Source organism: Danaus plexippus, chromosome 15 (assembly GCF_018135715.1).
Source record: "Danaus plexippus chromosome 15, MEX_DaPlex, whole genome shotgun sequence".
Taxonomy (NCBI): domain Eukaryota; kingdom Metazoa; phylum Arthropoda; class Insecta; order Lepidoptera; family Nymphalidae; genus Danaus; species Danaus plexippus.
In genome coordinates this window covers 1,929,118-1,956,300 of record NC_083547.1, presented here as the reverse complement: position 1 = coordinate 1,956,300, position 27,183 = coordinate 1,929,118, and the positions used below count along the sequence as shown (strand labels likewise).

At 29.0% G+C, this 27,183-nt stretch overlaps 1 protein-coding gene across 4 annotated transcripts in view; it reads right to left on the bottom strand.

The window, feature by feature from the left end:
- The window catches only part of LOC116766241 (nephrin-like), a 105,178-nt gene that overhangs the window by 64,064 nt on the left and 13,931 nt on the right, over nucleotides 1–27,183 (bottom strand). For all 4 annotated transcript variants that reach the window (XM_061522869.1, XM_061522872.1, XM_061522871.1 and 1 more), the window contains exon 2: nucleotides 15,707–15,907. In XM_061522869.1, coding sequence (XP_061378853.1) covers nucleotides 15,707–15,803 — 97 coding nt within the window. In that variant the 5' untranslated portion in view covers nucleotides 15,804–15,907. The remainder of the gene's footprint in view (nucleotides 1–15,706; nucleotides 15,908–27,183) is intronic.

Here is a 27,183-nt window from a genome sequence, read left to right as displayed (position 1 = left end):
ACAATGTTAATACTATGCTACAATAATATTATGAGACGAAACTTCTCCGCATTCCATGGATTCACCAAACGAGTGCCGGGTCCATTCCATTGCAGGCTTCAACAATGCCTGGGACTTGCACCCCAGGCGTAGATTTAAGGAGTCCATATTTAACGCGCGTTAAACACCTCTACGGTCCAAGCTCCTCTCTCTATCTAACAATATTTCTTTATAAAATTACTAGGGCCCCCCTCGAAGTACGTTCCAAGAATGAATTGATGTTAGTTCTGGACAGGTTCATGTCAGTACTGTAGTACTTTCAGTGCTATATAGATCTGTATTGGAAAATTTATTACCTTGGATGTGTAGTGTCCAAAAATTATTTAAAAAAATAAAGTAAGGTTTAATAGAATAATGAGAGTGACTAAAATTATATTCCTAAAATGGAAACTCGTTTGAGTGACAGATGTTTAACAATTTCAGGCAACAGATAACATCAGCTTTTAGCATTATATAGAGCAGTTCAGACTAAAAGGCGTAACATACAGGTGATTTATGGCTAATAGCATTTAATATGTAAGTGGAACTTCAAATTTGCATATCGTAGAAAACTTCTAAAATAGTGAAAGGTTTTATATCTTGATATTTAATTTACGGTACCCTATACTTACACCAAATGATTTAGGAGGACCATACATATTATTATTTAATTACTTTGTTATTAGATATTATTTTGAAACCGTAATTTTTGTATAAAAAATTGGAACAAGGACAAAAATTTTATTCTACAACAGGCGAAGTGATATTTGATTCTTTATATTAATAATATTTAAAAAATAATAAAAGTTTTTAAAAAGAACTCAATTTTTTACCATCCTTAGCATGACACTGAACCATTTACATATTTCAATTATAACTGAAACCAACTGTACTGAAAACTACTTTTCAGGGTATAGGATGGATGAAAAGATAGATAAAAGCATTACTGTGTTCTGTCAGAGACTAAATATGTGTGCACACAATGTTTTATGTTCAGTTGTACTCCACTTATCATATTAATGTAAAAGTTGTTACAATAATGAAAATCTAATAATGAAAACCCGTCTGTCTATTTTAAATGAAACTTGTTACTTATATGAAAAGCATTAATATGATTGTTTTCCTTGAAAGCTTCATTGCAAAAGCAATTTTAATTAAAATAAAACAATGTCTTTTCACAAACTTTATTTTTTTTGCCACAAAAAATGATAAATAAATATTTTTTTAAGTTTATATATATGTATATATAAAACATCATTTCATTAATTTTTTTTAACTTCAAACTGAGCCAATCATCCCTTGCGATTTTTAATGATATTGTAAAAGATTTCCTTGGCGCTGTCTATCACTCTAGCAACCCTGTTTAAAATTTATCAGGAAATCCTTCAAATCCCTCCTGTCGTGATTATCAACTATTTTTGTAACAGTTACGTTTTTTTAATAGATACAGTTCTGATATTATATTGTGCTCTTATTTTTATTTTTTATCAAATTTGTTAAAATTTACAGTACGCGCATTTAAATATCGATGGTGTTGTAAAAACATCAAAACCACTTATTAAATAAAAAAAGCAGATATTTTCGCCTTGCTCACAATCTGAGGAGTATAATAATTAGACTGCAAAATATTTAATTACAGTTGATTATGCTAAAAATAAATTGTTTTCATAATTTTAAGCCAAACGAATAAAAAATATGCGAAAATAAATGAATATGTGTTTGGCTTCAATAGCCTATAACCACCTTACATTTTATAAATATATTTATTTTATTCTGGTTTAGCTTCTTTGAAAAAATAAATGAACTTGTCGTAAGCTTTTTTCTTTGTATTTGAAAGATTATAGAGACGGTGAACTAGGTCAGAACTACAGCCAATGCACACTATTTGTTTTAATCTTTACATTAATATAGTTCCTGATAACTTAATTGAAATTATTAGAATAAGCAGCAAAATTAATATTTTTTGAATAACATAGTAATATTCATGTTATAATATTAATACAAGAAGTGCATTATAAATTTTATAATTTAAAAATACTAAATATTAGTTATAGATGCGACCTTATGGCCGTGAAATAGTGATTTTGGGCATTATACTTTTTTGTTTATTTTGGATTATTAAAATCATCGTTTTCGTTGTCGTCTGGAGAAATCAGTTGACTAAGGTATAAGTATTCTTCAACGTAGGAAGTTTGGTTCCGTACACCTATCACAGGGTCTTTGTTGCCATTGATCATGATTTTTGTTTTTTCCGGGTTTAGCTTCAATCCGGACTTTGCACGTTCCGATACTAGATTATTTATCATCTTACTTAGATCAGTGATGTTTTTGCAAATAATACGATATCATCAGCGAATCATAGGTCCATTAGCACGCGGCCATTAATAGTTATGCCCATATCTCTCCATGCCAGATTTCTGATGTTCGTTTCTAATACGGTCAGAAAGAGTGTTGGTGAAAGGGGGTCACCCTGTCTCACGCCTTATTGTATTTGAAATTTATATCCTTTTTTTTAGACAGATACAAGCCGAACTGTGTTTATAAATATTTGTTTTAATTCTTATAAATTTGTGCTCTATACCCAGTTCCTTTAAGGCTTCCAGATTTTTGAGTGTATCAAGAATGAAAGCTTTACTGTAATCAATAAAAGCTATGTAGTATACAAGCTGGTAGTCATTGTATTTTTCTATAATTTGTCTTACAGTTTGAATGTGGTCTAGTACCGACAAATCTTTACTGAATCCTGCCTGTTCTATGAGTTGTTGCTCATCTAATTTTCTTCCTATTTTTTCCAAAATAATCTTTAAAAAAATGTTATAAATGTTAGACATTAGACTGATAGGTCTATAGTTTCCAATGTCGCAGTGATTCTCTATCTTGGATATAAAGATTATGATGGATTCAGTCCACTGTTTGGAGATGATTTCTGTGTTGATCACGTAGTTGAAAATTTCTGTGAGTATCGGTGCCAATGCTACTTTCGTTTGCTTTAGTATCTCATTGCCATACCGTCTGGCCCTGGAGCTTTGTCGTTTTTCTGTGTGTCAGTAACTTTATCAGTTTCTTCCTGCATAATGTAAGGTACCGTTTCGTTCTCTGGTAAGTCTATTTTTCTTTTATTTGTGTTATTTTTGTATAGTTCGGTGTAGTAATCAATAGCGATCTTGAGTATCTCTTGTCTACTGATTTTATTCGCTCCACTTCTATCTTAACAATCCAATTTTTCTTGTTAGTTACTTCTTTATTCCTCCTGTCTGGCTTATACGTCTCTTTTTTATCTCCACACGATGTTGTCTCCTGTCTTTCCTCGTTTTCTTTTATTTCTTTGCTAATTTTAGCAATTTCTTTTCCATTTTTATCTGTATTTTTAACACTTATTAAAACTGCTCTTTGGGTAAGGAGCTTACGGTTTTTTCTGTCATCCTGTTGTTTAGGTTCTCTTTCTTTTTGCCATGTTCTTTAGTAATGGTTGTTATTTTATTTTCCAATCAATTGTATTTCTCCTGTGTGTCGGCGTCTTTTATTTCACTTTTGTGGACTTTAAGTTTTGAGTTTAGTGAGTTGGCTATTTCTCCGACCAGAGGTTTGTTGAGCTTTATATTCTCAAGGCTTATTTTTGGTCTGGGTTTCTTGGGTTGGGATGAGTTTCATTCAGCCATGAACATGCCATGGTTGGTGTTAAAATTTATGTTATTGATGACATTTATGCTTGGAAAGAATTTATGTTTGTAAGTCAGTATAAAGTCAATTTGGTTTTTTGATTTTCAATCGGGTGACAACCAGGTTCACATTCTGTTTTTTTTTTTCATGAAGACGTTGTTTCATCCATTGCAAAGTCCATGAGCATTTTTTATTTCCTGTTTCTAGGTTTTGAGCTGTATGTAATATATAGCGCCCTATAATTGCATCCTCGTCCCGTTGGCGTTCACCAATTTGACCATTGAAGTCACCCATCACGATGACATTTTTGTGGGCATATGTCTGCAAAGTTTTATTTAAATCTTGGTAAAACTGGCCAATTTTTTTTAATATCTGCTTGTTCTCTAAATGAATAGATCTGGATAATGGTCCATGGGTTCTTGTAATCTGGTAGTTTTAAATTCAATAATGCTATGCGCTCTGATACATCATAAAATCATTCTATGTGCTTTGCAAGGCATTTTTTACTAAAAATGAAAACAGAGAAGTCGAAAGAAGATTTGGGAAAAAATATTGGGGTCTAAAAGAAATAATGACAGACAAGACCCAACACAATTCAACGAAAAGCTAATTATTTGCCACATGCATCCTGCCAGTGCTGGCATACGGGAGCCAAACATGAGCTTTAACACAAAACGTAACAAATAAACTCTCCGTATGTCAACATGCCATGGAAAGGAGCATGACTGGGATCAAAAGAAAAGACAAAGTAAGAAGTAGCAACATCAGGAGAAAGACTAAGGTACAGCACATAACTTTGAAAAATAAGAAGTCAAAAGTGGAAATGGGCAGGCCACATGATCTGGGGAAAGGATAAATGGAATAAAATTATCACACAGTGGTACCCAAGAGATGGAAAGAGAAAGAGAGGTATTCCACAAAAAAGGTGGGACGACGACATTAGACAAGTCACGGAAAAAACATGGGGTAGAGTTGCCAAAGAATGTCCCGAATGAAGAAGATTGGAGGAGGCATTTGCCACCTGGCAAACGTACATGCAAAAGTGGAACAAAAGAACAATCTACGAAAAATAAATTAAATACTGTCATGTCCAAAAATATTTTTATCATACTTATAACAACAAGAAACAACAATATTGTATATCAAGGGAATAATTCTAAGTCTGTTAATATTTTAAAGAAATATGACGCAACTTCGCAAGCAACGTGATGTAATCCGTAAACTAAATGGGATTTTTTTTGTTTTTGTAGATTCCTTATTTCAAGTTAAACAATAATTATAATGAATATTTTAAAAATCAGCTTGGTAATGCTTAAGGAATTAATAGAATCAGTTCTTAAATGAAACACTCAACATATACTACTTTATATGGTAATTATTATTAACAATATTTTTGATTTTGTATTAGTATTCTGACCTTCAAAAGAGTTACGAAGGATCCAGTAAAAGCCTCAAAACCGTTCTTTATAATTTAAGCTAAGGTAGCTTAGAAGTTTAGTGACTACCACAAAGAATCCTCTCCTATATAAATGACTTTGATGGTTTATGATATTCCTTATTTCCGTAGTAACTAATACTATTCCGAAATAAATAGTTCGACTATATAGAACGAAAAGTAATTAAAATAACAATTGGACTTTTGATATTATAAGGTATAATATCAAATATATCGCTTTAAGTTGTATAGTAATAGTATTCAGATTTAATACTCCTTTTTGATTAATTCAAAAATGATTTGTGATCAACTATTTTTGTTTTCATAAGTATCGAACTATGCGACTATCAAAAACAATTTTAATTCATCTTTTGTTGACATCAGGATGTAAAAAGTATTTGGAAAATTCACATATATTGAGTGGAACTTTTACTAACGTTTAATAAAAGCATGTTAATATTTTTTTTTTAATATCCAAAGTGATAAAATCTAAAACCATGAAATAACATTTAATGTATACATAGTCTAAACAAAACTTATTTATTTTTCAGAAACAGTCATTAAACTCCTTAAATGATAGTAACAATAGTGTAGAAAAATATTAGAATATGAAGCATTATAGTATTAAAAAATGAGTGATTTTTTTTTAAAAACTCGACTCAACGTCGACTGGAATATAATACTTATTTGTAATTTGTCGGTAGTTTCACTTTACTAACCGGCAATGGTAACGATATACGTGAGCTTACAATTAAATCTGAAGCCATACTCACCCGTTTTTGTGTCACTACTACACGGATTACTGTATTTGATATACGTTTCAGGGTTGAGACACATTTCTAAATGTTTGTATTTAATTTTAAGAATATAAATATACATATTGGTGAAGAGATTTTTTTAATCTATATGAATAAGTTTATTCGGATTGTCTTATTAGGCATACACAATACTTATTAATTAAAATAATATACATAATATTAATTTAATGACGGAATAGATTGGGAGACATTAAGTTATTATCTAAATATAAAATATCTAAAGTGTCTGTTTCATATGATATGTAAGCAAATACGAAGGGCACATTAATTTGTAAAATATCGTTATTTAGTTACAATTTTTGCAATTCAATTGATGCATATATATATATATGTTGTCAATGTTGCAGGTTTATTTTAAAATTTATAAACACTTTTTCATAGGAATTTTTAAATTATTTTCATCATTTTATTTAAAAGTCAGTGATTTTAAATGTTTTTTTGTTATTTTATTTATTCAAGGAACTATATGATATTTTTAGTTCAATTTATTGAGAATACCATTTGAATAACTATTTTATATCGATATTTAATAATAAAAACAATATAATATTTTAAAAAACCAGCATACAATTATTATAGAACCTACATACCATGTATACAGTCGCCATACACTTAAGTAGCCAAAATTAGATTACAATGTAGGATACATAAATGTTTAGTATACGTGAATTTATTAATATTTATGAGTCAAATATATTTCTGCAAATAATTCAGATGGATATGCTTTTGTGGAATATATATCAATACTAACCAAACTCATAATTTTACATAGTACTGTTTAATTATTATTCTGTATACCTATTTTCCAGCTGTTCTTTATCTTTCATCATTGATATTATATGAGCATGATGATTTAACATGCACGTATGAAACTAAGGACTGCAAAAATGTAATGTAAGTCAACTGTAATCAATACAATATATAAAGATCAAATGTTTCCCTCATTAATACGCTTTGCTCCCATAAATTAAATTGCGTCCGCGTTGTTAGGATCTTGTAATTGAATACTATGTTCATCACAATCGATATAACCTAGTAATAGCAAATTCAGAACAAATTTAAGAGTAAATTTTTAAACTTCGATATAAATACGGACTTATTTATCATATTTCTCAATAAAATTTATTTTTTGCTTCGTAAAAAAAAATAGCTACGATTATCAAGATTCAGTTATATATGTTTATTCGCATGATACCGCAAGTAAACCAAAACAAATTCTGCGAAATCAGTACAAGTTTGGAGTAAATTTGTAAACGGGAGCGAAGTTTAGATTCAGTTGTAGTTAGTTGTACGAAATATCCGCTGTACGTCGCTTTTGCTTTACGATAGTGTAGATAATCGAAATCGAAATTGTGGTGTTCAAAGAAGACTAGCAAAGTTAGATTTATCAAATTGCTTTCGTCCATACGATTCTTTGTATTAAATAAAAACAATTTTTAAATTATCATCTGATATTTATATTTTAATTTTTACTGAGTAAAAATTTTTACTAATACAGCAATTAAATACTAAATAGACATTTGAACATTATAATGGCAGAATTTGTTTCAATGAACGTCCTTAATTCCTAAAACTGTCAAAAGAAATCCAAAATTACGTTTTGTATTCAATTCCTTGGAATAAATAAATAACAATCGTTATTAAATTTTAGCGTTTTTAATTAAATTCAACAAACAATATAAATATTAATTAAAACAATCAGGCTTACAATATTCCAGTCACTTTGAGGTAATGAAAAATATATCACATTAGAAGAAAAGGCTGCGATAGCAGCTGTTTAGTTTTTTTTTATTATATATTAAACTTACCAACATAACTAATTCATCGACACCAAATGATTTGATTACTGTGTAAATCATATGAGAATCGACCGTAACTCATTTCCTTTGTGTCTCGTCAAATACAATTTTTTCAATATATTAAAATTTTATAATACGCGAAAAATATTATTCGATAATCAAAAAATATTTTGAATAATTTAACAGACAAAGTTATACTTTTCAGATCTGAATAAATAAAGCATGAGTATTAATGATGTCGAGCGTCAATTTACTTCTGTAACTCAAACTTTATCTATGGGCTGTAACCAAAATTAGAAGATTCAAAAAGTTCTTATAAATTACCATAATCAATATATAAAACCATGATGTCTTCTAAAAACGATTTTCAGCATAGTTCTATAAGATGCATTTTCACTTGACCATTACTAAAAAATACCTACATCAAGAAGTCCTATGGTATTTGCATATCAATTGCACATTACGATACATTTTTAACCTTTTACTTATTACTAATAATATGAATATAGTGAAAGCAAATACTCCTAGGCAATAAATACTAGAAATATAAAAAAATTTAAACTCGTAGTAACGGTCATCGAATGGTAAGGAATTTCCCTCTGAGTTTGAGTTTACATTTTACTACGTTTTCATTCAAATGGTCAAATTTTATAGATATGTAGGCTTTTTAATATAAATATATATAACAGTAAAATGTATTTTTTTGCTCTATATGAATAATTGTTTGGGAATGAGACATCTCCATTAAATTGAACTTAATTTGTGAATTCAGCGTTGCATTGCTGAAATTTTAAAAATAGTTTAAAGTTTGCTTTTTGTTTTTGTTAAATGTATTTAACATTAAAAATAGGAAATCGAGATACATATATCGATTACTTTTCCAAATAAGTCTTCATTTATAACATGTCATAGAACAAAACCTGGAGGAAGCTTATCTATTTTAAATATAGTATATTTTCTTTGTAAAACAACGAATTATTTCATCCAATAAAAAAAAAATTCGTTGGTTTATAAATATTATTATTTTGTGTATCTGTATTGTATCTCAGCTTTTTACTTCTATTCTTTGTTATAGTAAAACAACAATACTATTATTGTTAAGTACCTAATATTATATGAGATCTTAAATGTTTTTTTGTTATTTGGAGAGACACATTTTATAACTAGTTCTAAAAGTATTTCATGCAAAATTAAAGTCAACTTTCAATCTTATGAATAAGAATTTACAAATTTCATATAAAGCAATTAAGATTTTTTTTGGCTATACAATACACTTTTTCTCTCTTTTTCTATTAATATACCAGGAAAACAAATATTTTTAATCGGTGGTTTGATATGTAATAATCGGATGCCTTATTTTAAGGTTACACTGATTAAGTTATAGAAACGCTAACCCTTAGCCCGGCCTTACCAAAAAACATTAGTTTCATGAGTTACATAATGGGTCGTTAAAAACGTTAGGTAGTAACTATAATGGTCATAATAATTATAGACCAGCAATTAAAACGCTATCAGTGAAATTTAGAAGGTGTTTATCAGAAAGAAATCTTTTTTATTTGATATGAATGAAAAATTTTAAGGCATTTTCTAAATAACGAAATATTGTATGTAATGGCACCTCTGATACAGAAATAAAATTGAATGATAAAAAGACTGCTTTTCAAATACATCTGTCTATAATATCCAAGGACCTGATTTGTTTCTCTATGATAAATAAATATAAGATTACACAAAAAAATGTCTTTAATTTTATAAGCGAATGCAAGGCCAATATACATTATATGAATTTAAACGTTACATACACAGCAGATACAATAAAAAAATACATCTAAACATGGGACTTTTTTGTCTATATTAAAATTTTTGTTCCCAATTTTCAATTGTTTTATAATTTTAATTAAAGTTGAAGTTCACCTAATGGTTACTCTTGATTTTAAAATTGATTTATATGCAAGAACTAGGACCCTTTTATGACTTAAATGTAGTCAGATAAGTGACATCACTTATAATTGAACCATTAAGCTTTGTTGATATTGGATCGAATTTTTTACACATGCTACAGTGGTTATATTGAACAAAATTTAAGAGAAAATTTCTTTCTTTTCCAGAAAGTGGATTCCAAATAAAAACATGGATGTAATGAAATTTATACAAAGTATATAACCTGACTTCTAAATATAAATTTTCATTTAAGGCCTTTAATTTTCAATAAGATGCTGTTTCAAATCAAAATGAGTTACAGTAATTATAATTAATTTAAATATAAATACGAATATTCGTCAAATTGTACGGAGCTATTATAATTATATAAATTTTTTATAAGATCGTTTTGAATTGACAATTGGTAATAGAATAAATTGAATTGTCTTTTTTCATTGCCTTTGTACTATTTTAAAATAGTTAAATTGAGTTTTATATTTTGCAGTTAGAATAAAGAAAAGATGTTCTAATTAAATTATTAACTTTCTTGCGCCTTTTATCTTAAACTTTGTGAATTTTAAAACTACCTAGTGCTTATCTGTTTCGAGAAAATTTATTGCTCGGATAGGGCGAAAATGTCCAGTGTAGTCCTTCGATATTTTAATTCAGAAATAATTGTAACGTAACTGTAAAAATGCGTTTATATAAATCTTTTTACTGTTTTACTAAAAAATTACCTTTTTAAGAGTCAAATCAAAAATTTAAGTGTGTGAATTTCTCAATTTTCAATACTTTTGCGTAAATATGAGAGGAGCTCTCATAGCAACATATTTTATTGCTTCAAAAAGAAGAGGTGACGAAAATAATTTTATATTTTTTTAATAAAAGACCTCAAAATAATTTTTCGGAGAAAAAAAAAACAAAAATTAATTATTAAACGGTGTTCTATTGCATCCACAATATAGTTTTAGTCAAAGATCGGTTGATAAAAGAAAAATCTTAAAGAAATCAGTAAATTATTCCTGAAATTCTCATTCATATTTCTGGTACTAAATTACATTTCAACAGTATTGTAGGTAGTTTAACAAACTATCACAAATGTCAGAATACGAGTAGCTGTGGGGACATTATAGATATAGAAGCCATATTTTATTATTTTTAATATGTTTAAGGTTTTTAAAATCATAAAACGAATAAATATATAACTGCTTACAATTTTATTTTTCCTATAATAATTATCACAATATTTACTAACGTCTGAAACCGTGCCTCCGGAAAGTTATTAGGGCGTTGTATATTTTGATGTCATTTTGTTTACATGAATTTTTATTTTAGTGAAGTAGTATTTTTCAAAGCTTTAGTTATTGTTTTTTGATCATTTTAATCAAAGAACAATAAAAAAGTAATATTTTTTTTAAACTTTATATTATCCGAATGAATAATTTCCATATATAAACAATTAATGTTATAATGTTAAATTTATATAAATATTTCTCGAAACTTGTGTTGATTTTTTGAATTAATATTAAATTGAAAGACACAATTCAATATTTTGCTGTAAAAATAAACGGTTAAATTTAATTTTGCACGATCCGTCTCATTCGTTTAAAGCTTGTTGTATGAATTTCAATATCAGTATCTGTGGCGATTCAAGTTGTCTTGACATATTATCTTACAGGAATATCGATTGTATGAGGTAGTTGAACTGTAACGGTTACAAATTGATGAAGATTCTTTACTTCATGTTTCGATACTGTTATTAAAGTGACCACGTAATCATAAATAATTATGTATGATATTGTACATATGTATATATTGATATACTCGTGTAATGGTATCTCATTTTTTAATTATATTTCACATGGCTGGTTGCTCAAGATTTATTTTCCCTGTAGGTCTTGTATGATTTTCAAATTTAATTCTGTTCAAACTAAAATTTAATTTTAAATCACTTCATCATCACCGGCTCAGAACTCATAATGTGCCCTCACAAAATCTTAATAATATAAAATACGTGCTGACATGTGTTTTACTATAGTTATGAAACTCTTTGTAGTATAATTACTTACAAAGTGGTCATTCTCAGATTTATATCTCAAAGCATTAGTTTCATTCTTGAAATCATTATAATTACTTAAGGTTAAAAGTGTGTCCCAACCTTGCCTTTTATTTTGATGTGAAACTTCTCTTACTTTGAATAAATTCACAATTTTTACGACAAAATTGGATTATTTTCCACCGCGCTTTTAAATACTGAGTGGGATATCTTTTTTCTCAGTCGAGTCGAGTTCTTTTTATTGATGATCGTAATATTTTGTTGGGATCAACTCTCTAAAAAACATATTTTACAGCGACCTTCACATTTACGTAAAGGATGGTACTATATATTGATTTGCTAGATATTGAATGGTCTGTAGAAAGGTGAAAATAATATTGAAAGGAAAAAATTTGTTTGTAATGATATCAAATATTTTGCTTTTTCTCATATTATAATATGCCTTTTAATACGCTTTTACCTTGAAAAGATTACGTTTTATACAAAATACTAAAACAGCCGATAAACCACAACGAGACAAAAAAATATTTATATTGAATTGTAAGTATTTTAAGTTGATTACTAATCTTTTACACTTCTCAAATGAAAAAGAATTCAAAAATCAATTTTAGTAGCTGTTAAAAGGTATAATTTCATTATCAAAATTTATTAAAATAAAACATATCTTTTTTTAGTTATATATATAGTATTACCACGCGATTCCTATCAAGTAGTAGTTTGTAATATTCGTCACATATAATGGTAATGTTGTTTCTGGCTTAATATTAATATATGCATGATTTGTTCACGCTACTTACCCTTTGGCGACCATTCGAGCGTATTGCTTTTCTCTAAGGCTACACAGATAAATATCACAATGTTTATCGCCATATTTTATATGTTAGTACATTTACATATCGACACATGTAAGTATAGAAGTAGTTTTACATAAATCAAGAGTATACATAATAATGTTATTAATATTTTTGAGAACTCTGATTAAAAAGTATAATATTGTCTTGAAAATGTATGTGTAATGTCATAAAAATATTAACAATAGACGTATATCCCAGTTTTTTTTATTATCTAAGGAATCAAAGCCAAGATTTGCAATATCTGTTGAAGTGCAAACTAAAAGTCAACCTTGTTCTATCGAGAACAAGAACCGTTTTATCATAAAATGCAATATTGAATATCATGCAACACTGATATTGACATACGCGTTTATGTACATTTATGACAAGAGTTAAACATACGGTTTACATTTAATTTGTCAACTAACAGAAATCAAAACGGGTTAAGATGTATTAACTTAAATACATAACATGTGATAAGCTGTTACTGCTTCAAAGTAATGTTTCAAAATAAGCCGTCTTAATGTTTAAAAGCTTGACTAGCCGCAAACATCAACAATACAATATTGTGGAAAACTGTACCAAAATTAAGTAAAATGCTTGATGACTTTCACCCGCATAAGATCCAAAAAAAAAATGTATCAACATACTGAAGACATTAAAATTTTGATGATGCCTTACTAAGTGCTTCTCTGTTGTCATATATAATCAAAACAATTACCCAATTACTTAAATTTTAATTGGTGGATATAATGATCTTGGAATAGGAATGAACAAAAGGCAAGTTCTCATTAAACCGGAATTATGATTAATATTTTAAAAGATTATATAAATGATTCTAAACCCGAATGTGTTATGAATTATTATTCTTAAGGATATTTATAGTATTTATTTTATAAAAGCTACAATAATATTTGAATCATAAATATTTCGCTGTTTCTTTATATGAAGAAATGCATAAAGAATGATCTACCTTTATAAAAATGGAGGATTTTTTGAACGAACTACTTTTTAAGATTTGTCACTAAACTTTTATTTAAAAAAGTTTATTTGATAACAATATGTTAATATATCTTAAAAATTCAGATGTTTTCAAGAAAAAGTATCATAGTTAATATGTAACATTTTCATTCATGTACTTTTTAATTGCTTTAATTAATAACATAATGGGTTCGTTTGAAATTAATGGTTAATTTGGTTCAAAACTTATAGTGGATACAAGAGAGTTAATTAAATTGTTGACGTATAATATTCAATTTCATTAAATTTATTTTTTATTGATTTTACTCGTGTACTAGAAAGGAAATAAATTTTTTTAATACAATAATTCATACATATGTACATACCTACTATAAAATGTGTTGTATAAAAGCTATCACAAATAATTCATTTTATTACACAGACATTCCGTGCTTAATATTAGTCATTCAGTTTATAACTTGCGTGTCAAAGTCTATTACAACTCATCGTTGAAACCTAAAGCTGTATTAAAATCACATTCATTCCTAGAAATTCAACTCGTAAATTTTAGTTTACCGAGAAATATTTTTAGTTCTCTTACTGAAAATGACAATAGTAGCAATTACCAATAGCTGAAATTTGTAACGGTTTAAGATTTAAAAATAGTAACTTTATAACATCCTCAAATATAGCTAGCGGTAAATATAGTGACCTGTAAATCAAGATAGTGGATTCTGCACGTGTTATTTCAAAACCATTTACAATACGATCCTATAAAATTTGAAATACAAAACCAATATATCGTATATCGATTTTTAAGGTAGGAGAGTTAAAAGGCACTTTAAAAGTTATAAATAATATTCTTAGACGATATACTTTTGCATACTCTTATTATATAAGGCAAGAAGAAGTTGTTCGGAATGTTATTTATGGTTAAAATTGTTGGATTCAATTGTTTATAACCACCCGGAAGGCCTGAGGATTAACCTCAAAACTTGTTATATGGATTCCCCATGTTCTCACGACAAAAAAAAAATATGTCGTCGCGTTAAACTCTGTATTTCGATCTACAAACAGTACAAAGATAATCCTTTTTTGAAGCGCATCACGACTATGTGTTGAACATATAACATACACGACTATGTGTATAACAATGTTAAACGCAAGAAATTGTGGAACAGCAAATATGAACGGACTTATAGCATATAAGAAGAAGCAAGAAGCAAGAAGCCTATATCCATAAACAAATTGTTGGTGTATGGGTGGGGTTTTTAAGGAATCGTTTTTTTAATCTTTTACCGTATAATCCAACAAATAGTTAAACTACTGTCATTAACTGGACAAACTGGATGATGCACATCAACAGAAAAGGCCAAAACTAACAAACAGAGAAGGTGTTCTGTTCCACCAAGATAAAAAGAGTCTTTATAGAAGTTTAGTCATTTGCCAAAAGCATTTATAATTATGTTTAAATTATATTTTATAAACAAAAGTGCCTCAATGTTATAACATATTAATAACTGTATATCCAAGAAATTTCAAAATTATAAATGATACTCAAATCCTGATATATTTTATATAGTATGCAATAAAAACTTAAGCCGTACAAACTACGCTAATGAATATGAGTTCCAAAACTGTCGCACAGGCGTGATGACATCCTATAATTTGAACTCTCCTTTATTGTAAAATTCAATCTCATCAACTATTATTACGATGCATAATAAATTTTCACTGAGCTATTTTTTTTTTTTGGGTTTTACGATGAGTATAAATTAAAAAAGAAATATCTTTAGACTCCTTATTTCTCATTTCTAGACAATTTTTTATGTATACATAAAATACCCGAAATTAATTATGTAAAACAATTCAACATCATCACGAACTTTACCAGTGCTTCTATTTGGAAGAAAGCCAGAACATTCGAAAGCGTTTCGAGAACTTTGTACTACTTATTCTAGTAATAGATCGTTGTTAAATATTGTATTAGGGAGCGAATAACGAAAACGATGCATTGAATTAAATAAACATAATACGAAGAATATTGCTCCTTTAGTTGCCTTTCATTTATTATTTTTTATAATTACAAATTTTGCTGAACTTTTTGATAATAAACAATAAAGCAATATTTAATCTCATAAAACTTCTATATAACATCCATATAATTGGCGTAGGTTTTATTATATAACAATAAAATAATAAGTTACCTGAAATAACAGTATTCTGTGTAGCAGACGGAGATGTTGATATAACAATCAGGAGAAATTTGAACAAAGTCAGTTTATAACACCACACTGAGCGCATCGCGCTTTTTCTCTATTTCACTTTTACTCTAAATACTCTTGTATTTCTACAAGTGATCTTCGATTCCTGTATCTAATCTGTCCGAATTTCAGAACTGTCCATACCTGAAACAAATATTTTAATTGATAAATTGTAGGAAACGTATTATATTGTGAATGTTAAAACATCTAATATAATTTTGCGTCTATACTTAATATATATAGACTCTGTACATAAAATACCTAACAATAATGTATAGATATTTATACAATTGACAACTTTGCAATGATTGTGCTCAACAAACAATCATCTGAGTTCTTAATATTTAAAGGGATTAATTGGCTTATTTTATGAGATCCCATACTATAAAACTGGAAAATGGAAACAAATGGAGTTTTAAAAATAAAACTTAATATATTTAAAACAATTATTAAAAGAAACTCATGCAAATCATGAAAATTAAAATTCACTTGACATGTATCATTTAAAGATTAAACTCGAATGATTAAAAATCCAATATTCAACCTTTACAAATGTTAACGATTTCATTTTAAAAACTTCCTTATTTATTTCTATCCCTTATTTTTTATAATGATATTCTATTAAATAAATATTTACAATATTTTCAATATAGAAAAATAAATACTAAGAAATGCATTTCACAGTGCATACTAAGGTTATTTCAACCTTCTTGTTGGTTGGTACTTGTGAGATTCGCTGAATCTTTGGGACTTTCAATTAGAGACCCAGTACAAACTATTTGCGTTATCATACAACGACAAAGACTATCTGCCTTATAGCTACGCCCAAGTAGAAAAAACCCGTCTGCAATTAATTAATTATTTGTGTCTTTTTTAATTTTAACTTATGCAATTATCACAAGCATAGCATTTTGACAAGCATAGCATGACAACAGTTCCTCTTCATATTATCAATTCACATGACAGATGATTAAATTGTAATGATCATTATATTCCGTATTTAAAGCCTATGCCGTAATATTGTATCTTAGTAATAATTCATTTTGTAACATATATTAAGTAATAAAGCCCTGACTGATTGACTCACACTGAACGATGTACATTGTACAATTCACACCAAAAACCGTCGCCTAGAATTAAATACTGGCAATATATTATTTCAGAGTCTTAAGTCCCAGTTTTAAAAAGATTTATAGGAATTCAGTCCCTAAGAGTGCAAAAGAACCAAAAATTTTAGTGTCTTTCTTTGTAATGGTGATTATTTTATAAACAGACTCATCTAAATTAAGGTAAGATGAAAAATAAAATTTATTTGATTTCGTAGCTATTAATGAAAGGATGAATCATTAAAATTATATTTCTTATTATCATTCAAATTGATACTTTTAATATGAATTATATTCTTCCAATTATAATAATTACTACAAAAGTAAAACAGAACTAAATTTAAGACCCACGTCCAACTTTTGTTAGTATCAGAAGTGAAAAAAACACAGCAATTTTCTTTTCGGGATAAATAATCATCTCCATTTTAGGCAATAGAATAGATAATTAGATCATCCCGAATTCGATGGCAGAATCACGTCGTCTGAAATTTGAATAATTTTGCATTACGTTTCGTAGCGAAAGGAAAATGGGGCTGAAAATAGGATGATGTTTTGAATAACTACTTTTACTTTAATGTGATCCTTTACAAAAAGACCTTTATTAATTGCGTTTAGTAGAATCGACTAGGTCAAAATGCAGGAAATAAAATCAATCACTATATGAAAATATGAGCTTAATCTCGATCTCTTTCGTCTCGTTCAAATGTTGCCTTCTTTATCCTTAGTATTCTAGGGTCAATTAATGTGTATTTATTTGAAAATTCATTTAATTGAATGGCATTGGTATATTATTCAAGTTAAAAGGATACAATTACCATTTTACAATATATTATTAAGTTATGTTTCGATTTTTTTCGAATTCTTATGCATTTAGTGCGTATATATTAATTAAGCATATGGTATGTTTTCATAATCATGATACTCAAAATTATGAGTAATTTTCCCTTTGCCATTTATTAAAATTAATCACGTTGGTGAGTAAAGCCACAGAGAGGAGAATAGAAAAGTATTTACTTTTAGCTGACTTTAAATTTTATACGGAGGAAGAGGTTAAATGTAACAGTAGTTTAATCAGGTAATGTATTGCCACGTAGAGTATTCGTAAGTGATGTGTACTTTTATAGCTGATAAACGGGTCAATAGTTTTTATCAAACGATAGGTCAATTAACTTTAGGATGAGTATTTCACTTGATATAAAAAGGATATATAAGATTCAATTTCTTCTTTTGGCTTCGCAAAACACTTCTAAAATAAAAATACTAAGTATTATCAGGAAAATCTGGGCTACAAAAGAAGTAATACGTGATTTATAATTAATATATGGTGAATTTTTTTTTTTGTTATTTGCACAGAAACCAATTGCCTAGATTTTTCATGCAGTTTTGTAATATTTAATTAATAAATTGCGTTCTGATTTTAAACCATTTCCATTGTCAGATGATTTGAAATTTAGATTTTTTAATAAATTAAACAAAAATATATTCTTTCTATATATTCTTTATATTCTATTCTATATATTTTTATTTATGTTTTTAATAAATTAATTAAACTCTTTCTTAGTTCTTAAACCCATAAAACATATTATACTGCAATATGGATGTTACATGTAGTGTACACCCTTTTTTTGAAATATGCTTTTTAAACAATTTTTTTTCCAAATTTTATGACGTTTTGTACCCCAAAACCCTTATTTTTACCCCCAAACACTACTTTTATAGGTAACAAATACAAATTTTAAATTTATAAAGTCTTATTATTATAAATAATTTTATTTTTAATTTTTTTTAATGAATATGATAAGTAAATAACATTATCAGATTATATCAGATAATTTTATTTTTTTTTCTCGTTCATTTCTGCTTAGCACAGCGATCTATCATAGACATTTAGCTGTTTCATTATTTAAGCTATGTGTGGGAATTTATTTACTGGAGCACGAGGAGTAGTCCATTGACCACTTTTCTTTTGGGAAACGCTTTATTAGATTTGGAACACTGTTCCTTCTCAGTCTTGTGTGAATAATACTTCCAAAACCCGTTAATCTAGCAGCTAGTTTATTAAGATGACCTGTAAATTTTTGTTTTTATTTAAGGCAACGTGCAGCAATTTCTTGCTTCACTGTATTAAGGCCCAGATCCTGCAGTATGTATTTGTTATGGATGTATTTAGGAATGTTGAACCTGGATCTCATGGCTTTTGTCTGAAATCTTTCAAACATTTCAATGTTGCTATTGCTTGCTGTTCCCCAAAGCACTATTTCATAGGTCCAAACTGATTTTAAAATGGATTTGTAAACTGCCATTTTACTTTCGCTATTTAATTGGGATTTTTTACCAATCAGCTAATATAAAGAACGAAGCTTTGCGTCTAGTCCTTTTCTCTTACTCCAAATATGTTTCTGCCATGTCATTCTTCTGTCCAAGTGCATGACAAGGTATTTCGCAGTAACATCATTAGGAATGGGTTGTCCATTTAATATTATAGGAGGACAGTCGCCTTTTCTTAGGGTGAAGGTAATGTCAACGGATTAGCTTTGATTTGCTTTTATTCTTCAAGTTTTTAGCCAGTTTTCGACTTCATTTATGTGTTGTTGGAGGTTTTTCAATGCAGTTACTGGGTTGGCATTTACTGTCATTATTGCAGTGTTATCGGCGTATGTTGCAATAAAAGTTTTGTTATCAGTGGGGAGGTCAGCTGTGAAGATTAAATACAATATGGGTCCCAGAATATTCCTTGAGGTACCACTGATTTTATTACACATAAATCCAGCGGAGCAGTATTTCTTACTCTCCAGTGAGTATCCAATTATATCAACCAATCTGTGAACCTGCTTGATAGTTCCGTGTTTTTGTCTAAACCCAAATTAGTGCCCAGGGTTTTTTCAGGGTTGGATAGTCAATTTATCGAAAAAGGCTATAAGCTAAATTCTATTTTCAAAAGAATTTGAGATTCGTAAAAAAAATTGCTACTTTGTAAACAATGGTATAAAATAGAAAACCTATTAATCCTGCGCCGTAAAAACTATTGACAATACAACAATAATGTACTACGGATTTGTAGATTCTCCTATTAAGATCTAGAAAATTGTCGACGAGAACATATATCTCACTATCATAGTTAAGTCACAATACCCGCTTTTGTGTTCTAAAAATATTAAATAATCTTAAGAAAGAAACTACGTTAAATGTGTATCCTTATCCAAAACTAAGTATTATGTTGTCAAGGAAAGTTATGTAGAAGTAAAATAGTTTTTGTTTCATCCCGTTCGAATATTTGGTTTAGAAGTTATCACGAGTAAAAGACGCTTAAATTTGGAACCTAATAGTTAATTATTTGCAAAAGATTTTATCAATATAGTATGACTAATATTAATCTTTAGTATTTCATTGTGAATAAAATTATCATTGATATCAACAAAACACTTAATTTCAATTAATATCTAAGAATGGTGTCCCCTACTTAATATTATAAATGTGAAAGTAACTCTGTCTGTCTGTCTTCCTGTCTGTTACGTTATCATGTCTAAACCACTAAACCGATTTTGATGAATTTGGATATTGAAATAGATGGAACATTGGAAAAAGACATAGGCTACCTTTTATTCAGATCACGTCTTCCTAGTCAAGAAATCCCGACACGAACCCAGATACTAAAGACTAATTGGGTAGGACCACTAAGTGCACTTCGGGTTCAGTGGCTGCATTGTTATTTTTTAACTTTTATCCCGATACCGATCCCAATGATGTCAAAACCACACGGGTGGCCGTAGTAACGGAGAATAATTCTGATGTTCACACGGACGGAGTCGCGGGCAAAAGCTAGTAATAAATAATAGATGAAAATTTAAAGGTAAACACATTTTTCTAAAAAAAAAATTAGGTTAATATGTATATAGTAAGATGTCACCCAAAATATAATCAATGCCATCAAAAGAGTTTACAAGCTTTTTGGGATTTTTGCTTCGCATTATTTAATAATTGACATATATTTCTTTATGAAGATGTTAATGAAAGTTAAAAAAAGGTTACGTTAGGTAAAGGTCAATGAAGTGAAAAAATTTTACACTTTGATTATCACGATATATCTATATATATATATATATATATTTATATTTATATTTATATTTATATTTATATTATCTTTAAAAGAAAACTAATATTTTCCGGATTTACTAAGCGAATTTTATTATTTTAACTACATAATCCCGACGTTTCGGTTATTTTTCAGCAACATTGACGGTTGCTGCAAAGTAACCGAAACGTCGGGAGTATGTTGTTAAAAATAATAATAAACGCGTAGTAAATCCGAAAAATATTCGTTTTATTTTAATGAATACTCGCGAAAGTATTAGATCTCATTATATATTCTTTGTTGACAAGAAATAATCATTGTTTTTTTGGGTTTTAACTACAAAAGATAACAAAGAGAGAAAAAGAGAGAGAAACAGCAGAGTATTTGTAATATTAGAATGATTGATGTTTTTTCTTATTATCAGACAACCACATACCAGGTTCCCGCCGGTTGCATAATATTGGCCTTGCGAAAAACATTCCACTTTCAAATCTACCCCGACCTAGTTATTGGTTTAACCTTCCGATTGGTTTGTTGTTATTGAAAACCACATATTTAATAGTACCTCACCGCATTTAAATTCATTGGGAATTAATGGAATTTTCAGCAGAAATACAGTCTCACCCTAAAAACAGGTAGTTAAAAACAACTGTCTCTATTATTTGTCGATTTGGGTATTTGACCTATTCCGTTTCAGAGCTGTGGAACTTTCATATTTTGTAAAAAACACTACAAAAATTCAACTGGGTAACTTACGGCCACATCTACATTTATTGTCGGGTCTATTGAATGGTACGTCTATTTCTTTTCAATCATAAATTTCCACAAAATTTCCATAATTGCCACATCTTAATCTTAGGGATAAAATTAAATTATTCAGGACTATTCTAGTTTTATTTTTATATGATAGAATCATCATGTCTAACCGCTTAATTCAAAAATTGTTGAACTGTACCCACATAGTCTAATACTCTCATTTATTGTACATTTATGAACTTTTATTTATGACCATAGTACTGAAATCTTGAGACAAACTTGAAATTTTTCATATCTCGCATCTCTTGCCCATCGAAAATGTCCTGCTAGCAGTATAATCCTAAAACCCATGAAATTTACGTTATCCTTGATGTCATATATATATATCTCAATTATTCAAAGTTTCAATGTTTTTTGTGTGAGCCATTATTTTTTCCTCCCAAACAATTATTTTGATATGATACAATACCTAAATAAAATTTACCTGTTAGGCTATGCACATTAGGTTTTCTAAAACACTGAAGTTAGTGGGCAACTTAAATACAAAATCTGTTCGGTACCCATCTAGAAAGGTCCTGCAAGCCCAAATTACTGTTTTAAGCGTATTCTTTAATTTTGCAAGCATTAAAATCATCACAAAAATTTCTCCACTAAAGATAATACCATCCACTTTCTATTTTATGCTAATAATTATTTCGTTGAAGGCTATTTTTTATTCTGCACTTAAATTATTGTCATTATTTACGATTACGTTTGCTAAAAGTTTAAAATTTATTTTATTTATGATTAGTTTCTTATATTTGGCTTCTGTTCCTGATTGCGACTCATTTGCTAATGAAATTTATAGGTACTGTTTCTATTATACAAAAAAATTCAAACAAAATCATACGAAATCAACATCTGCAATACAAACAATGATTGGTTTATCAGGTTATATTATGATATGATGATTTTAAAAGTATGATTCTGAAACTGATTTCTTTAAACAAAATCTTGTGACTGGATCAGATTAAAATATTTCGAGAGAAAACCCACCATCACCACGACAAATCAGAATGGAATATTGCAGAGCATCCTTTTATGTTCGTGGTATGCCTTTCTAACATAGCCAATTTGAAATCGCGCATTAAATCGTTCTAAATGTTGTTTAGTTAGTTTTCTACCTACATTTTTTACAATTTAATATTTACTGTAATTTGTAAGACTAGTATTGTCGATGATTTGAATATTTAATAGATCTGAGAACAATACTAACACAATACTCGATAAATCAATGCTGGTTTGTAAAGTCAAATGCCCCTGGATAAAATACCGTTTCCAAATAACTCGGGAACAGGGCCGCTTTCAATTCGTCGCCCCTACAACTTAAAACTTTCACTGATATTTGCTTGACCAGTTCTTGTTTAACACTCGGAGTACTATTTTACGTTAATAGTACTTCTTTTGGAGCTTCTTAAAGGACCTATATTAAGTAAGTTGTTCTTTGTATTGAGTGAGCTATGAAATTGAAAATAATACGACTAGTCAGTCAAAGATTTAGATCACACGAAATATTTGAGGACACATAAACATTCGTCAATGCAAGTTAGCACCTATCTATATTAATGTAATGGTTAAGTAGTTACATTTTTTTTTATTTCCGGGCTTAATAAACTGATACATAAACATTCATAAAAAAATTACTAACACTTTTATTAACTTTACCACAGATGTGTAAATTAGTTTAATAATATTGTTTATTATTTAAATAAAACAATATTTTTAAATAATAAAACCGACTCACAAAAAAAAAAACAACATAAGTACACAAGAGCTAAGAATCAAAAATAATTTATATCTAAATACAAATAATTTTATATTTAATATTTCCTAACCTAACCTATCTTATAAATAAATTGTAAATATCTGCACAAACTAAATACTTTATTACGATAAACGAACACTGTTTTTATTTATTTTCCAATAATATAATTTAATACCTAACTAAATACATACAATTTCTTAATATCTAATCACATTTTGAAGTCATAAGACCATATAACGGATTTTCCCCAATTTTCTCAGGATGCCATAATCAGGTGTTATGGTCATGGGACTATTTGTGAAGTCTACCCCTTTAAATAAATAAATTGAAATTGTTCGTTACACACGTATGTACATAATATTAATTTTAAACTTATATTTTGTTTTTCCTTATGTTTGCTATTGTTAGAATTGGACCAAATTGAAATGGGACCAAATGGAAAGTACCAGCTTTCAAATGAAAAGAAGTCATTAAAATCGCTTCGTCTAGTCGAAAGTTATGAAATAACTAAAGTAAAAAAAAATACAGACGAATTGATAATAATCTTCTCCTTTTTGAAGTCGATTAAAAAAATAAGAACCCGTATAACACGAAAGTTATTTAGCTTAAAATTCATTTTTTTTGTCATTAGTCTGCAAAATTTCGTATGCAGGTTCATAATCAAAATAATGTTATGCCCAATAATATCAAATAAAAAAAAAGACTAAAAAATCCTAAAAAAATTTATGTATTTTTACGTCTTGTTTTTGTATTTCAAATAGATGTATGTACTCTTGTATTTAAATGACACTAAACTTCTCAGCATTCTATGGATTCACCGTTCGGGTGCCGGGTCCATTGCCTTGCAGGGAGAGGAGCTTTAACAGTGCCTAGGATTTGCGACCCAGGTATAGGTTTAAGGGGCCCCTAACTAACGCGCGTTAAACGCTCAATACTACCGTACAAGGTTCTCTCTTTACCTAACCAAATTTGAAACGAACCTACTAGAGCTGCCTTCGAAGCATGCACCAAGAATTGACGGATGTAAGTTCTGGACAGGCCTTAGTAGGTTGTAGAGAGATTTGATTGTTATACTTCTCACTTCTTCTTCTACCGCGTACAAATTTACAACGAACCTATTCTTAGAGAGTTCGTTAGTAAGCTCGTATTTCGTGTTGATGCATGGTCATTGGGGATATTGATTTCTGAAGGAACCGCGAGCCCTATTAGTACAAAATATGTCCGTTCTGGACGCCAATGAACAATTATCCTCTCGTATTTTATATTGCTTCTTATACGTATCCATCAAGTCCAATCCGAAGCCGCTTTAATGATAGAGTAAGGCTTGACGTTTGATTTTGTAGCCCTGGTGCCTCCTCTCACAAAACCTATTGATTGCTGGTTTGTGGTTATTTCTATTTGCGCTCTTGCTACCGAAAGACTAACCGCTTCACGTTTGATTTCTACAACCCTATCGTGATGACGCGAGTATTGACTGCTGCCTAGGAGTAGTCTACATCCCACCAGGAAATGCTTAGCAGTTCCAACTAACAACCCGCAGATGTAGCAAGCTTTCTCGGTACCTTTACCCCATTTTATGAATTCACTCTGATTGAGAGAGTTATCTCGAACGCATCGAGATAAAATATTTTTGCAGTGTTAGCGACCAATCATGAATTAAAATGCGTCATTTCACTAATGTGATGCAAAAATCTCTTATGTGTAGCTACTCATTCCGCATTTCTAAGTTCATTGCATGGATCTTATATTTACTTTAGAGGCATCGGCGACTTGTGATAAAAATTTATAGATGATGTCAATTATGTTTTTAAAATCAATTATATGATTTTATTTTGAAAAAAAGATTGCGTTTAATATAACATTTTTTATGTTTCATCGTATTGATGGAACCAACTTGGTATATTTATAGATTGAGTTATATTGACAATCTATTTAAGTTGTGATAGTTCTAGGTTTTGAGCTCCGTAGAACAGGGTCTTCCTAGTTCCACTTAAGAGCATCCTGGTGCGACTTAAGAGCGTTATAAAACTTACAGCTTAACTCCATGCCATCAACTACATCACATTCGTCTATAAACAATTTTTGGAGCGAACATAATTCGAGAGAGAGTTTTTGTCTTTCCAAAACCAGGATTTCAACTATCTACTACAGCAAGCCTGGATAAATTTTTTTATACTTAGATATTTCGGCCCAAGGCTTATTTTGTTTGCTACAGCTAAAAGCTTTAAGACTTTTTGTGTATCAGAACTTTTAGACATATATTTTTTACTAACAACTTTTTTTAATATTAAAGATGGCAATCGAGCAGACGCCCTATATGTTGATGTAGGTCTGCAACATAAGGGATGCTTCCGAATTCGTATAAGCTTCAATATGGATGTAATATACACTTTGGTGTAATCATTACATAATAACCTATCACAAGACAGGATCACTCATTCTTACCAGTTATTCTATAATAAACAAACTAAAATGTAAAGTCGTGATCTACATACATGAATCTAATAAGTATTACTTCTAAGGACTCTTCAAATTTAACATTTAAAGTGTATTATCAAAATTTAAATCTTTTTCTCCAAACAAACCCGCTGATTCCTAGTGGCAACCAATAGAAGAGAATTTCAAAAAACCAAACATAAGATTTGTAATTCTTCGGGACTCTCTAATTCATATGAGTAGTTAAACATTTGTAATATCATTATAATATATAAAATATAAATGAAAAAAAGAGTTTCTTTTGTTGCTTTTATACAAATACTGCAATTTTTACTTACTGAGTAACATCTAAAACATCCAATTGTTACTGGGATCCTGGGTATGGGAAAAGCAGCCAAATTGAATTATGTTTTTTCATCAGTATGTATAAGATTGATATTGAAAAATAAATTGTTTGCAGCTCTTCTTCTCGCAACAATGACGAAAAAATATCAGTATAAAAAGCTTTTCCCTTGTAAAACACACGTAAAAAGATTTTTATCTGTAAAACTCATTATGAAATACATGTTTACATATATACAATATGATTTCAATTAACACATCTTCGTTACCCTTACATTGTCTAAATTAAAGATCAAACTTTCTCGGTATAAAAGTTACGGAGATTTTTTTCACACATGTCAAATTTTTTCATTCAAGAAAATATATAAGGAAATAACTAGATTGAGATAAATAGCTAATGGGATTACAACAAATATAATTAAAATCTGTTTAAATGAAAAAATTAAGCATAGACATTTATATTCTTCAAAATAGGTTTTTTTTTCACTTTGTTGATAAAACGGCTTGTAACTATGGAAACATAAGAGTAATGAATGTAGTTATGTGATTATAATGTATATATGGTGCTACTTTAAGTGTTTTTGCATGTCACAGGATATAGTTTGAGAAGAGAAGTAGGACAATCTTTACAAACTTTATTTAAAATAAAGCTTCCCCACACTAGTGTAATGAACAGAATTCCACGAGCATTTTGTGTTAACAACGTTAGAAATACATATATGATCCCCAAATTCCAAAGCATAACCCGTAAACTTTGAAGTACGCAATGACCCGGATTCACTGTACCTCCATTTGCTCCTATGACACTTCAATCCCTTTTCAAACAGAAACAACTCTTACATCCCTGTCGGGGCTGGACATTTTTATAAAATATTAAATTCCGATTGATCGTTCCTAAACATTA